The 12,511-nt window shown below is 52.0% G+C and overlaps 1 protein-coding gene across 2 annotated transcripts in view; it reads right to left on the bottom strand.

Moving 5' to 3' along the window:
• colec12 (collectin sub-family member 12) overlaps nt 1-12,511 on the bottom strand; it is an 83,553-nt gene that overhangs the window by 39,649 nt on the left and 31,393 nt on the right. For both annotated transcript variants that reach the window (XR_003933433.1, XM_030115107.1), the window contains exon 3: nt 562-684. Coding sequence is in view for 1 of the 2 variants with exons in the window: in XM_030115107.1 (XP_029970967.1) it covers nt 562-684 (123 nt within the window). In the remaining variant the exon portion in view is untranslated. The remainder of the gene's footprint in view (nt 1-561; nt 685-12,511) is intronic.

Genomic DNA, 12,511 nt, shown 5'->3' with positions numbered 1-12,511 from the left:
GCATGGGGCGTCGGGTGGGGCATGGGGTGGGGCGTGGGGTGTGGCATGGGGCGTGGGGTGTGGCATGGGGCGTCGGGTGGGGCATGGGGTGGGGCGTGGGGTGTGGCATGGGGCGTGGGGTGGGGCGTGGGGTGGGGCATGGGGCGTGGGGTGTGGCATGGGGCGTCGGGTGGGGCATGGGGTGGGGCGTGGGGTGTGGCATGGGGCGTGGGGTGGGGCGTGGGGTGGGGCATGGGGCGTGGGGTGTGGCATGGGGCGTGGGGTGGGGCATGGGGCGTGGGGTGGGGCATGGGGCGTGGGGTGGGGCGTGGGGTGTGGCATGGGGCGTGGGGTGTGGCATGGGGCGTGGGGTGTGGCATGGGGCGTGGGGTGGGGCATGGCGTAGGGCATGGCGTGGGGTGTTGCATGGGCGTGGGCTGAAGTGCTTGTGTGCTCAGTGTGTGAGCTGAGATCCCGGTTCACATTTTGATTTTTTGATGGATTTTTCTTTGTATTCTGATGGAGTGCTGTTGTTCACACCACTGAACACAGAACAGGTATTCAGGGTCACTGCTGACTCACCTTTGAACCCGAGCACGGCCACGGCGATGGTCAACAGTGCACAGAGCACGTAGAGCAGAGCGATGGCTGCTCTCAAAGCCCAGTCATTTTTACACTTGGTGCACTCAGTTCCCTCCTGAATTCCTGCAACATAAAATAAGATCTGTGTCACAAATCAGTGCAGACATGAAGCCTCCTTGATTCTTCAGCAGTTGTTGAACTTTGGAAAACAGTTCTTATTCTCATATTCTGCAGCTGAAGAAGAGAATGATTCAAAATGGACCAAGTCTTTTCCATCAGAAGTGAGATCTCACTGGATGTTTGTCTCTCCAGAACTGAGAGAGGACATGCCGTGCTTTTCTTCTGCCAACTATGAAGACAAAACATTTGGTCCCATGACGCGGGGAGATGGCCTACTGCAGCTCACATGTGTTCTCCATACGACAGGAACCCAAACAGAAGCGAGTCAGAACGCTGGCCGTCCCTCCTGAAGCAGCAGCTCGTCAGTGTCATTCAGCTCCGGCTCACCAGGATCTCTTACAACACAACACAGGAAAAAGCTTGCAGCTTTTGAAAACCAAGGACGACAGATAGAACACACGACATGTTAGATACTGAAGAATATCTGCACACTCTAAATTACAAGCCTAAAGCAAGTTTTCAAAGACATGGTACAGGGCAACACAGACTAGAAGACGTGTCTCATGTCCAACAGGTATGAGTACCAAACACGAGGCCTGTGAGCCAAAACAACGTCACATTACTAAAGACTCCTGATTCTGTGAAAATCCACAGTTTTAGAAAGCAGACCTGAAAAGCTACCAGCAGAGGGCAGCACTGATCACAGCTGCTACAGTGTCAGTGAAGACTTATTTATTGACGATGCGCCACGGCACACCTATTTTTCATTAGTTGGAACGCTGATGTTAGTGTTGCATGCTGGGAGAAAATTAGAGCGGTGAGATGCCAGACCCCAGACCGGTCTTTCAGAGTGGCCACACGTCACATCATCATCACTCAGAGGTCAGGCTGCCTCAGATGGTGTCAGTGGAGGAGGCAGCGCCCCTCAGCTGCCGCCGGTCTGAAGAACTCAGATCCGGTTCATATGAACTCAGGTAATCCCAGTCTGATCAGCCACTCTCATCCTGTTCTGCTGAATTCAGTCTGACGGTCATATTTTTATGGATGAACATGGCGAACCCACTCCCCATTTGTCAGGATCCTCTGCGATCCCCCACCCCGCCGTGTCTCCCTCTTTCCAGGTCCTCCAGTTGTCCATGTCCGTCCCTGCTCCCGGTCTCCCTGTCTTTCAATCAGCACAGGCCTGGTGTCCTCCACTCGCCTGAGGACCTGGTCCTCCTCTGTCTGTCTGCACCCCGATGCCCACATGTCGTGTTCTTTGTGTTCTGTCTCACTCGTTCTGGACTTCCTGCCCGCCTCACTGATTCTGGGGCCTCCTTCATAAAACATGGCGTAGGATACATTCTAACTGTGAACCAACGCCCAAAAGCCAAAAACGGCCTCTGGCAAAAAAGAGTCAGATTGATAAAACTGGCGCACACTCACATGAACGCCATTTACCTTTAGAAATCACAGTTGCCTTGGAAAGCTGCTCAGGTGGATTGTCCTCATGTCCCGCCCTGGACACGCCCACTTTCTACCATATATGCCCACGCAAAGTAGCTCCTGAATATTCTTCCTGCAGATCAATGGACTTTATGATCCGTCATGGCAGAGAAGACACGGGACATTTAATAGAGAGAGAAAAAGTAGGTGGAGGAGGTGGAGGCAGGAAAGTGACAGAGGTGGAAAGAGTACAAAAATATTATACTCAAGTACAAGTACTGTTACTCTGATGTGATTTTACTTAAGTACAAGTAAAGTTACCTGTCAAAAAATCTACTCGAGTAAAAGTAAATGATTTAAAATGTACTTGAGTAAAAGTAAAAAGTTACTTTTTAACAACAGGTGTTTTCTGCCTCTACTGTGTTGTGCAAAAAGGAAACGAGGACATGCGTACACATATCAATTAAACTGTTTTATTTACAGGTAGTGAAGCAAATTCAGTTACATACATGAACTGTCTGAAGAGATACTCGCTCTGCCACTGAAGCTGGATGAGCCCAACACACATGAAGCTCATGACAAGTGTGTCCACTGCTGCCTGCGGTCCACGTCCGCCGTCCTGCCGTCATGCCGTCCTGCCGTCCAGTTCAGGTTGTTCGGCAGCATTCCTGGAGGCCCCAGTGTTGGTTCCGTGTTGCCACACCGTCACCAAAGGCCTTCAGCTCTGATGGATGTCTCCTCTGAAAACATACATATACTAATATTTTCATTACTATGTAAATCACTACCTTTATTAAATACTCAGCATTTTATTTATTATACTCATAGATATGTTTCTACAGCTAATGCATTTGTGCATCAGAATGCAAAATTTGGTCACAAAAACATATGAAGTATGAGGTACATAATAAACAAGAGAAACTGTGATCTTAAATGATGGATGTATTCACACAGTGTGTCTTGGTTTGGTTCAAATAACGATCTAATGAAAGAACAGATAAAACAAACAATTGTGATTTGTTAATCTGTTTTGAGGATGCTAATGGAAAAGATTTAGGGCTCCCACTCTGACATTAAAAGTGGAGGCTTGAAAAGAAAAACCCTGTGGTTTGGCGTTTGCATGTCAGCAGAGAAAAATGGAGACTGGCTTCAGAATCAGTGCCTCCATCCACACTGTCTGCTGGAGTGTGAGCAGTTATTTTGGAAAACGGAGGGAAGAAAGTGTCCGTTTATGAAAAGATGGCATCATGAATGACTCTGCTTTCTCAGCTGTAGGATTACTAGGTTAAGACAGACGCTAAATAACTAGCTTACACATTTGCATTTATCAGGAGGCGATAAAAGAGTTAAAAAGCTGCCGAATCCTGCCTGGACTGTCCAGACCACGGGGGGAAGCAGCTGTAGGATGTTTGCTGTGGGACCTGGAACACTGATCACGTCAGGTTGGCAAAGCGAACTTGGTTAGCCAGCCGAATAACAGCATTAGTTAGCTTGATGGAAAGAAAACGAGAAACACGACTTACCTCAACATGCCTGCGCACAGGAGCCAGGGGTGCACTGTGTTTGTTGTATCTGTGTCCTGGACCTCTCCACGGTCGTCCACCACCACGCCTTCGCCTGTCTCCATGTTCGCCATGTCTGTCTCTGCTGCACCGATCAACTCTCCCTCCCGATTCAGTACCAGAACGGTTTTCTCTTCTCTGTTTCAGCCTTTTTTCAGTTTCTTTTTTACTCAGTAACATTTGTGATGTAAAATGTACCGGAGTACATTACTTAAAAGAAACTGTACTTAAGTAAAAGTAAAATTACACTTTTTAAAAAGTACTTGAAAAAGTATAAGTACACAAAAAAGCTACTCAATTACAGGAACGCAAGTAAAGTAATTCGTTACTTTCCACCCCTGGAAAGTGATGTGTCCTTACTGGACTGATGTGTCCTTACTGGACTGATGTGTGTTTATAGAGCTGCTCCGGTAGAGCCAGAGGATCAAACTGATCAGTCTCTATAGAGCCGCTATGGTAGAGCCAGAGGGTCAAACTGATCAGTCTCTATAGAGCCGCTATGGTAGAGCCAGAGGATCAAACTGATCAGTCTCTATAGAGCCGCTATGGTAGAGCCAGAGGATCAAACTGATCAGTCTCTATAGAGCTGCTCTAGTAGAGCCAGAGGATCAAACTGATCAGTCTCTATAGAGCTGCTCTAGTAGAGCCAGAGGATCAAACTGATCAGTCTCTATAGAGCTGCTCTAGTAGAGCCAGAGGATCAAACTGATCAGTCTCTATAGAGCTGCTCTAGTAGAGCCAGAGGATCAAACTGATCAGTCTCTATAGAGCCGCTATGGTAGAGCCAGAGGGTCAAACTGATCAGTCTCTATAGAGCTGCTCTGGTAGAGCCAGAGGGTCAAACTGATCAGTCTCTATAGAGCCGCTATGGTAGAGCCAGAGGGTCAAATCTTCTCGAAGCTTTTTCATTTCATGCATCTTTTAATTTGACCTTGTTGTGTTTTCATTCCGCACTACACCCCTAATGGGTAGGTCAACATTTTCCACCGCGGGGAAAAATTGCACAGCGAGACCGGCTTCTCCACCTGACTTCTACCAACAAACATTCCTGGAGGCTTTGCTCTGCTGTGTGGCGGCGTCCTCCACTACGGAACGGCACATCTGTGTAAACAAGAGGTCCGGCCGCCTCAAAGAGTTCAGAACACAGACATGGAGGCCGTCTTCCTCACATGCTCTGAAGACCCTCCACTGCACAGCGCCACCTGCAGGCAGAGGAGCAGCCTCAGGGACAGACTGCTGGAGGTGGCTCCTCCCCCTCGCCACGTCGCTCTTCAACACCTCTCTGGGGGGTGGGGGGTAAGGTTAAACAATCACCGAGCCTGGTCCCACACACACCACACACCTTCAGACACACACACACTTCATTACACACACTGACATCTGTATGTCGGCTGTTCTAGTGTGTATAACTGCATGTTGAGCCACCACACCTCCCTCCACCTGAAGGTGCTGCAGAGCCTCCACCTTCCTCTCGACCTGCCACTTCCTGTCCTCTGTTGTGGGAAACTAGAAATATGAGGAATCTGTCCAGAGATGTGAAGAAGTGTCCGACTCCTCATGAAATACATCCAATAGTGATCATTAATCATTCATTAAAAACAACAAAAAAAAGAAACAGTCGTTAGGCTGCAGTGACTGATCAGTTATAAAAATGATCAGTCACTGCAGTCTAGTCTGGATTTTTCTCCAGAGCAGAGGCACTTTACACAAGAAATAAAAATTCATTTCAACCAAAATACGGTCAAGTTAGTGTTTTCACCAGCAATCAGCTGTTACAACATGTGGAATAATGCAAAGGGAGCTAACACTCTGTCCTGAGGAACGAATCTGGACGCAGAGCGGAGGGGTTCAGTCGCTCCTGTCTGGGTTTATTTCACTACCAGTTCTCTGCACTGAATTCACAGGATCTGCTTTTCATGTTCTCCTCATTAGAACATCTTTAGGTAGGACAAAAGTCTGACACCATTCCTCTGAAAACAGGAAGTAGAGTTTGTGTTTGGGTGGTCGACATCCCAGCATCCTGTGATGGTTTTTATAACATCAAATGTTTGAATCTGAAATTCAGAGACTGGTTCTGCTTTAAGATGGAGTACCTGTGACCTCCATACATGTACATGCACTACTGCCTCCCCGAGCACCGTCCCAAGATGGGGGTTCTATAGGCTGGTTCCTCCACAGTCAGATCGTCCACATATATCATGTCATGGTGACGCCCCCCCCCACGGGGCGAGCAGGTGTTGGCAGCTCGTGGTGTGTGGCCCCTGGCCGGGACATGGTTCTGAGGCCATGTGCTCTGGGTTGGTCTGCAGCCATACGGACAACAGTCCATGTCTCTCAGTGATCTGTACTGGAATCACACTTAAAAGAAGTGTTAAATGTCACTTTCATAAGACTCCATCACCAAGAGAGCAAGACTGCAGAATGTGGAGTGTTGTGCAGACAGGGGAAAGTTCAGTGTGGTGTCTGTATACAGCTGAGCTTCATTTGGAGTCTGACTCGGTCAAAAATGGTAAAATTCAACACTTCTTTTCCTCCATGTACCTGCCGTCCGCCTCCCCTCCAGCTTCACTCCTGCCAGGGGAAGTTTCCACAGCTTCAGACTTCCTGTCTGAGAGGAGGCTCTGTGCACCGTGTTAGCACCACAGTGCTGTCCTCCTTTCTGTCTTGTGTCTCCGCGGTTTGTTTGTCCACTTCCCTCATGGTCCGTCCAGCTCCCAGGCTTCCCTTGCATTGGTCCAATCCAGATTCATCAAGAGGAGCTTTATAAAGTATTGTGGCGGTCGCACAAGGAGGAGACGGACGAGAGAGTGGAGCTGGGTGCGTTTATTGGCAGCACACGGGTGGCAGCAGCCATTCCAGGAAGCAACGCACTGACAGATCATTCCTGCCCTTTTATCCCCACCACAGTGAACCACACCTAATCAGGTGACTAAACCCCGGCCCTTCTAATGTGAGGAAACACCCTCTCCCAGCAGACACCACACAGCCCCCCCCCCTCCCCCCCCCCCGCCCCCGAACATTCAGAAGGGACCAAGCACCCCAAAGGAAAATGAAACAAACAACTCCCACAAAAACATCAGTCTAAGGCCCAATCCCAATTCTCTGCTTAATCCTCACTCCTCAACCTTGATCCTCAATCTCATATTAAGTGCTTCCTAAAAACAAGTGTTAAGGAATGTAAAGTCACTTGGAAATGGGACAACCCTTAAAGACAGTTACGACCTTGGACCACAGGGGGCAGCACTGCGCAAGAGGGTAGAAGAAAGCCAGAAGTGCAGCGTTTCCTGCAGGAAAAAAGTTTGGCCAGGGGGGAGCGCGCGCGGCGGGGAGTTTTTGGACCGTCGGGAGGGGGCTAGCAGCTAGCGACGCTTCTTTGGACCGTCCGAAGGAGAGAGAGAGCGCACATGCGTGGAACGCTGTTTTTTTTTTTTTTTTTTTCCTCTCCGTTGTCAAGGCGCAGCAGAATTTAGCGCGGTGGTGGTGGTGGTGGTGGTGGTGGTTGGGGGGGGGGGGGGGGGGGGGTGGGGTGGGGGGGGGCTGGCAGCAGTAATAATTTTGGTCAATGATCAATAACAACGCCCTTTATAACTGTAAGTAATGCACCCTGCATTAGAAATGTTTAACATTTTGCTGTGTGACCTTGTTAATAAATGCATTCAAATGAATTTTCTTGATTTCTTTCGAATAGCCTTTGTAAATATTATCTGTGATAGAAAGTTAATACAGTTACTCCCAAAGTAATATACACAATTTTTTATTAATAAAATAACAGCAAAATGAACTATTTAACAAGCATTCTGGGTTATTCTTACCTCCAAGGTAGGTCTGGTAGAATCTCAAAATTAAGGGAGATAACGCTCCTTAGTCTCGCTCCTTTCCTCTACTTGTTTAGGAATGGGACAGCACTTAACTTCACGGGAGCGCACATTTTGAGGAATGAGGAGTAAGATTAAGATTAAGCAGAGAATTGGGATTCGCCCTAAGTCTCTTGAGGGAGGCCTAATCACACGGCCATACTGACTGCGCACCTCCACAGCGGCAGGAGCAGGACCTGACGGCGGGGTAACAGGGCCAGAGCTCCCATGGCAGCAGTCGACTTGGGGGGACATCCCCATCTCGGGGGCTGCGCCACCTCCACTGGCTCCTCCGGCAGAACAGGCGATCCACCGAAACCCGGACTGGCCTCCCGCCCACGTCCAACACAAACGCCTTGGGCTCCGCCTCCAGAACGCAGAACGGGCCATCATAAGGAGGCTGCAGCAGGGCCCGGTGGGCGTCATGGCGAACAAACACCTACCTAGCCGCCATCAAAGTCCTGGGAACATAGGAGCGGGGGAGGCAGTGGTGAGCAGGAACCGGGGCCAAACCCCGACCTGGCTCTACATAACCGGGCTGCTGGGGGGCCGCCAACAACCAGGGCGCTGAAGGATCCGGGAGGAATTCACCGTGGACCCGCAGTGGCTGACCCAGGACCAGCTCAGCCCTTCGGGGCTGAACGCAGGCCCAGCATGACCCACGGCAGGCGGTCCAACCAGTTGCAGTCTGTGAGGGTGGCACAGAGGGCAGCCTTCATAGAGCAGTGGAAGCGCTCGCACAGCCCATTAGCCTGGGGGTTGAATGCCGTGGTGCGGTGGAGCTTCACCCCGAGGCTCCTCGCTACCGCAGTCCAGAGCTCGGAGGTGAACTGGGGGCCTCTGTCAGACGCAACATCCAGCGGCGTGCCAAAACAGGCCACCCAGGTGGAAACGAAGGCCCGTGCCACCTCCACCGCCATCGTGGAAGCCAATGGAACCACCTCCAACCCCTTGTGGTCCAGTCCACCATAGTCAGGAGGTGAGTAAAACCGTGGGAGGGGGGCAGCGGACCCACCAAGTCCAGGTGGACGTAGTCGAATCTCCTCTCCGGCACAGAGAACGGCTCCAGCGGGGCCCTGGTGTGGCGGTGAACTTTGGACCGCTGACATGCCACGCAGGAAGCTGCCCAGCTTCTGACATCCTTCCTGAGGCCTGGCCAGACAAACTTCGCCCCCACCAGCTTCACTGACGCCCTTACTCCAGGATGTGACAGTGCGTGGATGGGGTCAAACACCTGGCGACGCCAGCTGGCAGGTACCATAGGGCGGGGCTGACCTGTGGAGACATCGCAGAGGAGCAACACGATGCAGCCCTGAAACGCCACGTCCTGCAGCTGCAACCCTGTCGCGGCCGTCCTACACGCCTGGACCTCCGCATCAGCTGGCTGGTCAGCGGCCATCGCAGCATAATCTACCCCCAGCTACACCGAGTTCACATGCGCCCGGGAGAGACAGTCAGCGACAGCGTTGCTCTTACCAGCAACATGGCGAATGTCCATGGTGAACTCCGAGATGGCCGAGAGGTGGCGCTGCTGCCTGGCAGACCATGGCTCTGTGGTCTTAGCCATGGCAAAAGTGAGGGGCTTGTGGTCCACAAAAGCGGTGAACCACCGTCCCTCCAGCAGGAACCGAAAATGGCGTGTGGCGAGGAAAAGAGCCAACAGCTCCTGGTCAACTGCGCTATGTTTCCTCTCGCTGTCTCGCAGCTGCTTGCTGAAAAACGCGAGAGGCTGCCAGGCACCATCCACCCACTGCTCACAGACCGCCCCCACTACATAATCCGAGGCCTCGCGCCACCGGTGCTGTTAGGGAGGGATTAGTTTAGTTTAGTTTAGTCTTTATTTGAAGGGACAATGTACAGAGACATTAAGTTCAAGACAGAGATGTTCTGCACCAGATTATAGCTACACAGCTAGTTTCCATCTGCAGTACCTGGTTACAAGTATAAAATTTACTTACAATACATCAATACAAGCACTTAAAATTCACTCTCTCAGTTACCTAGCACTCACACATGCAACATTTGTCCACACAATCTCATCACAACCCAGACACACAATCAAATCCATGTTCTGTTTACATACACATATCATTTACAATGTCACAATAAAAGTTAGAAACACCCATATTTACATATAAAATATTACACATTTACACCATCTCAGTTCTGTTCATACGTGCTTGGGCTCACAGCCTAGATCTTAAGAACCCAGTGAGCCAGCATGGCAGCGTTGGAGCCTTGACCCTCTCAAATGCCAGGATTCTCTCGGGTGTCCAGTCCACGTCGTCCTTGGAGTTCGCGCCCCTCAGAGCCTCATACAGGGGGCGCATCAGGTGAGCCGCGTGTACGATGAAGCGGTTGTAGAAGTTCAGCATGCCAAGGAACTCCTGCAGGGACTTGATGGTGCGAGGACACGGAAAAAGTGCAATTGCTTCCACTTTAGCGGGTAATGGAACCACCCCACGTGAGGAGACATGATGACCCAGGAACTCGACCTCTGAGAGTCCGAACCAGCATTTGGCCGGATTAATGATCAGTCCATGCTCCATAAGCCTCCCGAAGAGCTGTCGCAAGTGTAACAGGTGCTCCTCGGCCGAGGCGCTGGTCACCAGGATGTCATCCAGGTACACAAACAGGAACGGCAACCCCCGTAACACAGAGTCCATCGGCCGCTGGAAAGTCTGCGCTGCACCCTTGAGTCCAAATGGCATCCGCAGGAACTCAAACAGCCCAAACGGAGTGATCACCACAGTCTTTGGTACGTCTTGGGGGTGGACCGGGACCTGGTGGTAGCCTTTCACCAAATCCACCTTGGAAAAGATAACTTTCCCCGCCAGGTGGACCGAGAAATCCTGGATGTGTGGAATAGGGTACCGATCATGCTTGGTGATGTTATTCAGTCGATGAAAATCACCACACGGCCTCCAGCTGCCATCTGATTTTGGGACCATGTGTAGGGGTGAGGCCCACGGGCTGTCCGAGCGCTGCACAATTCCCAGACGCTCCATAGTGGCAAACTCCTCTTTGGCAATCCCCAGTTTAGCTGCATTCAGCCAGCGAGAACGCGCATAAACCGGCGGCACGACCGTGGGGATGTGATGTTCCACTCCGTGTTTGACAAGGGAGGAAGGTGGGGACCGTGAGATCTGGGAACTCGACCAGGAGCTGCTGGTACACATCCCCGGTGGGCAGACAATTAGTCAGAGACAGCAATCCCCCCGCTCCCCAAAGTGCATGAATAGGAGGAGAAGGAGAGCGTGTCCACCAAGCGGCGGTTTGTAATGTCCACTAATAATCCATGTGCACATAGGAAATTAGCCCCGAGGATCGGAACAGCTACATCAGCCATCACAAAGTCCCAGCCGAACTGCCGACCGTCAAAACACACGGTCACATACCTGGTGCCGAATGTGCGGATAGCAGTCCCGTTCGCGGCATCCAGCTGCGGACCGTGTTCACCGCTGGCTCTATCAGAGCTGGAAGCCGGTAGAATGCTCCGCTGTGCGCCAGTGTCCACTAGAAAACGCCTCCCAGACACAGTGTCTTTAATAAACAGCAGCTTGTTGGTATCCTCAGTGCTCACAGCTGCCACCGAGCGCTGAGGCAGCCGTTTCCCTGCACGGGAATGTACACGGCGGTGTGCAGCGCTTCGCCCGGGACCCGAAACGGTGGTGAAAAAAACACAGAGCACCGTCGTCCTTACGCTGCTTCCTGGCTGCAGCGACTGCAGCATGTATGTCCCCCTCCGGCTGGCGTCGCGGCTCCGGCGGGCAGGTAGCATGGACTCCAAGCAGTCGTGACGCGAGCCAGATCCTGTCGGCCTCCTCCGCCAGACCCCGGTAGTCCGTAGTCCGCAACAGCGATGAGGTAGCCAAGGCCGTGCGGACCGGAGACGGCAGCTGGTGCATGAACAGCTGTGTGAAGAGGAAGGAGGCATCCCCGGATCCCAGCAGCGCCAGCATGTTCTCCATCAGCTCTGTGGGCGTGCTATCTCCCAGGCCGTGAAGGGACAGCAGCTGCTCTGCACGCTCCATGTCCGACAACTGAAAGAGCCGGAGGAGCTGCGCCTTCATGGCTGCGTACCTGTCCTGCGCCGGCGGGTCGCGCAGGAAACCCATGACACGGCGGGTGGTCGCTGAATCCAGAGCTGCCACATAGTAATACCGTGTCTCGTCCGCCATGATGCCTCTCAGCCGAAACTGCGCCTCGACGTGCTGGAACCACGGCTCCGGATCCTTCCGCCAAAAGTCTGGCAGCTTGATCGCCGCGGCATAAACAGCGGCAGCGCCCTGCGCTCCTACACCGTTGCTTGACTCCACCGACATGTCCAGAGTCAGGGTCACCAATGTGGCGGTCGCACAAGGAGAAGACGGACGAGAGAGTGGAGCTGGGTGCGTTTATTGGCAGCACACGGGTGGCAGCAGCCATTCCAGGAAGCAACACACTGACAGATCATTCCTGCCCTTCTAACCCCACCCACAGTGAACCACACCTCCTCAGGTGACTAAAGCCCGCCCCTTCTAATGTGGGGAAACACCCTCTCCCAGCAGACACCACAGTATAATGCTTTTTCTGTTCGGGGGGATGGAGGTATTTCAAGATGGCGTTCAAGATGCCGCTCAAGATGGCGCTGGGTGACCGGCGGGTGGCTGCAGAGGCTCTCCACATAGCTTTCCCACTACACCTGCTTCTCTTTGTATGTAGGCATGCTTCTTTATTTAGTCCCAAAGTGGATGGCTCATTGTGCAACCACGCATGTGGGAAGCCCTTTTTCACTGAATTTTTATTTGTTTTTGCACTTTTATTTTCAAGTTTTGGATCCATGTTGAGGGACTCCTCCGGATTCAGAGGCAGCTCCGAGGGGCCCACCGGTGAGAAATACCTTGGTCAGCGAGGCCCTGAGGTCTACGAGGACAAACCCGTCGTCCCCGTGGAGATCCAGAGGAAAAGGAGAGGCTGCAGAGGTGGACGAAAGAAGCGGAGGACTTA

The sequence above is a fragment of the Salarias fasciatus genome, chromosome 18, assembly GCF_902148845.1.
Source record: "Salarias fasciatus chromosome 18, fSalaFa1.1, whole genome shotgun sequence".
Taxonomy (NCBI): Eukaryota; Metazoa; Chordata; class Actinopteri; order Blenniiformes; family Blenniidae; genus Salarias; species Salarias fasciatus.
The sequence above is the reverse complement of the archived record's forward strand: the minus strand, read 5'-3'. Positions and strand labels throughout refer to the sequence as shown.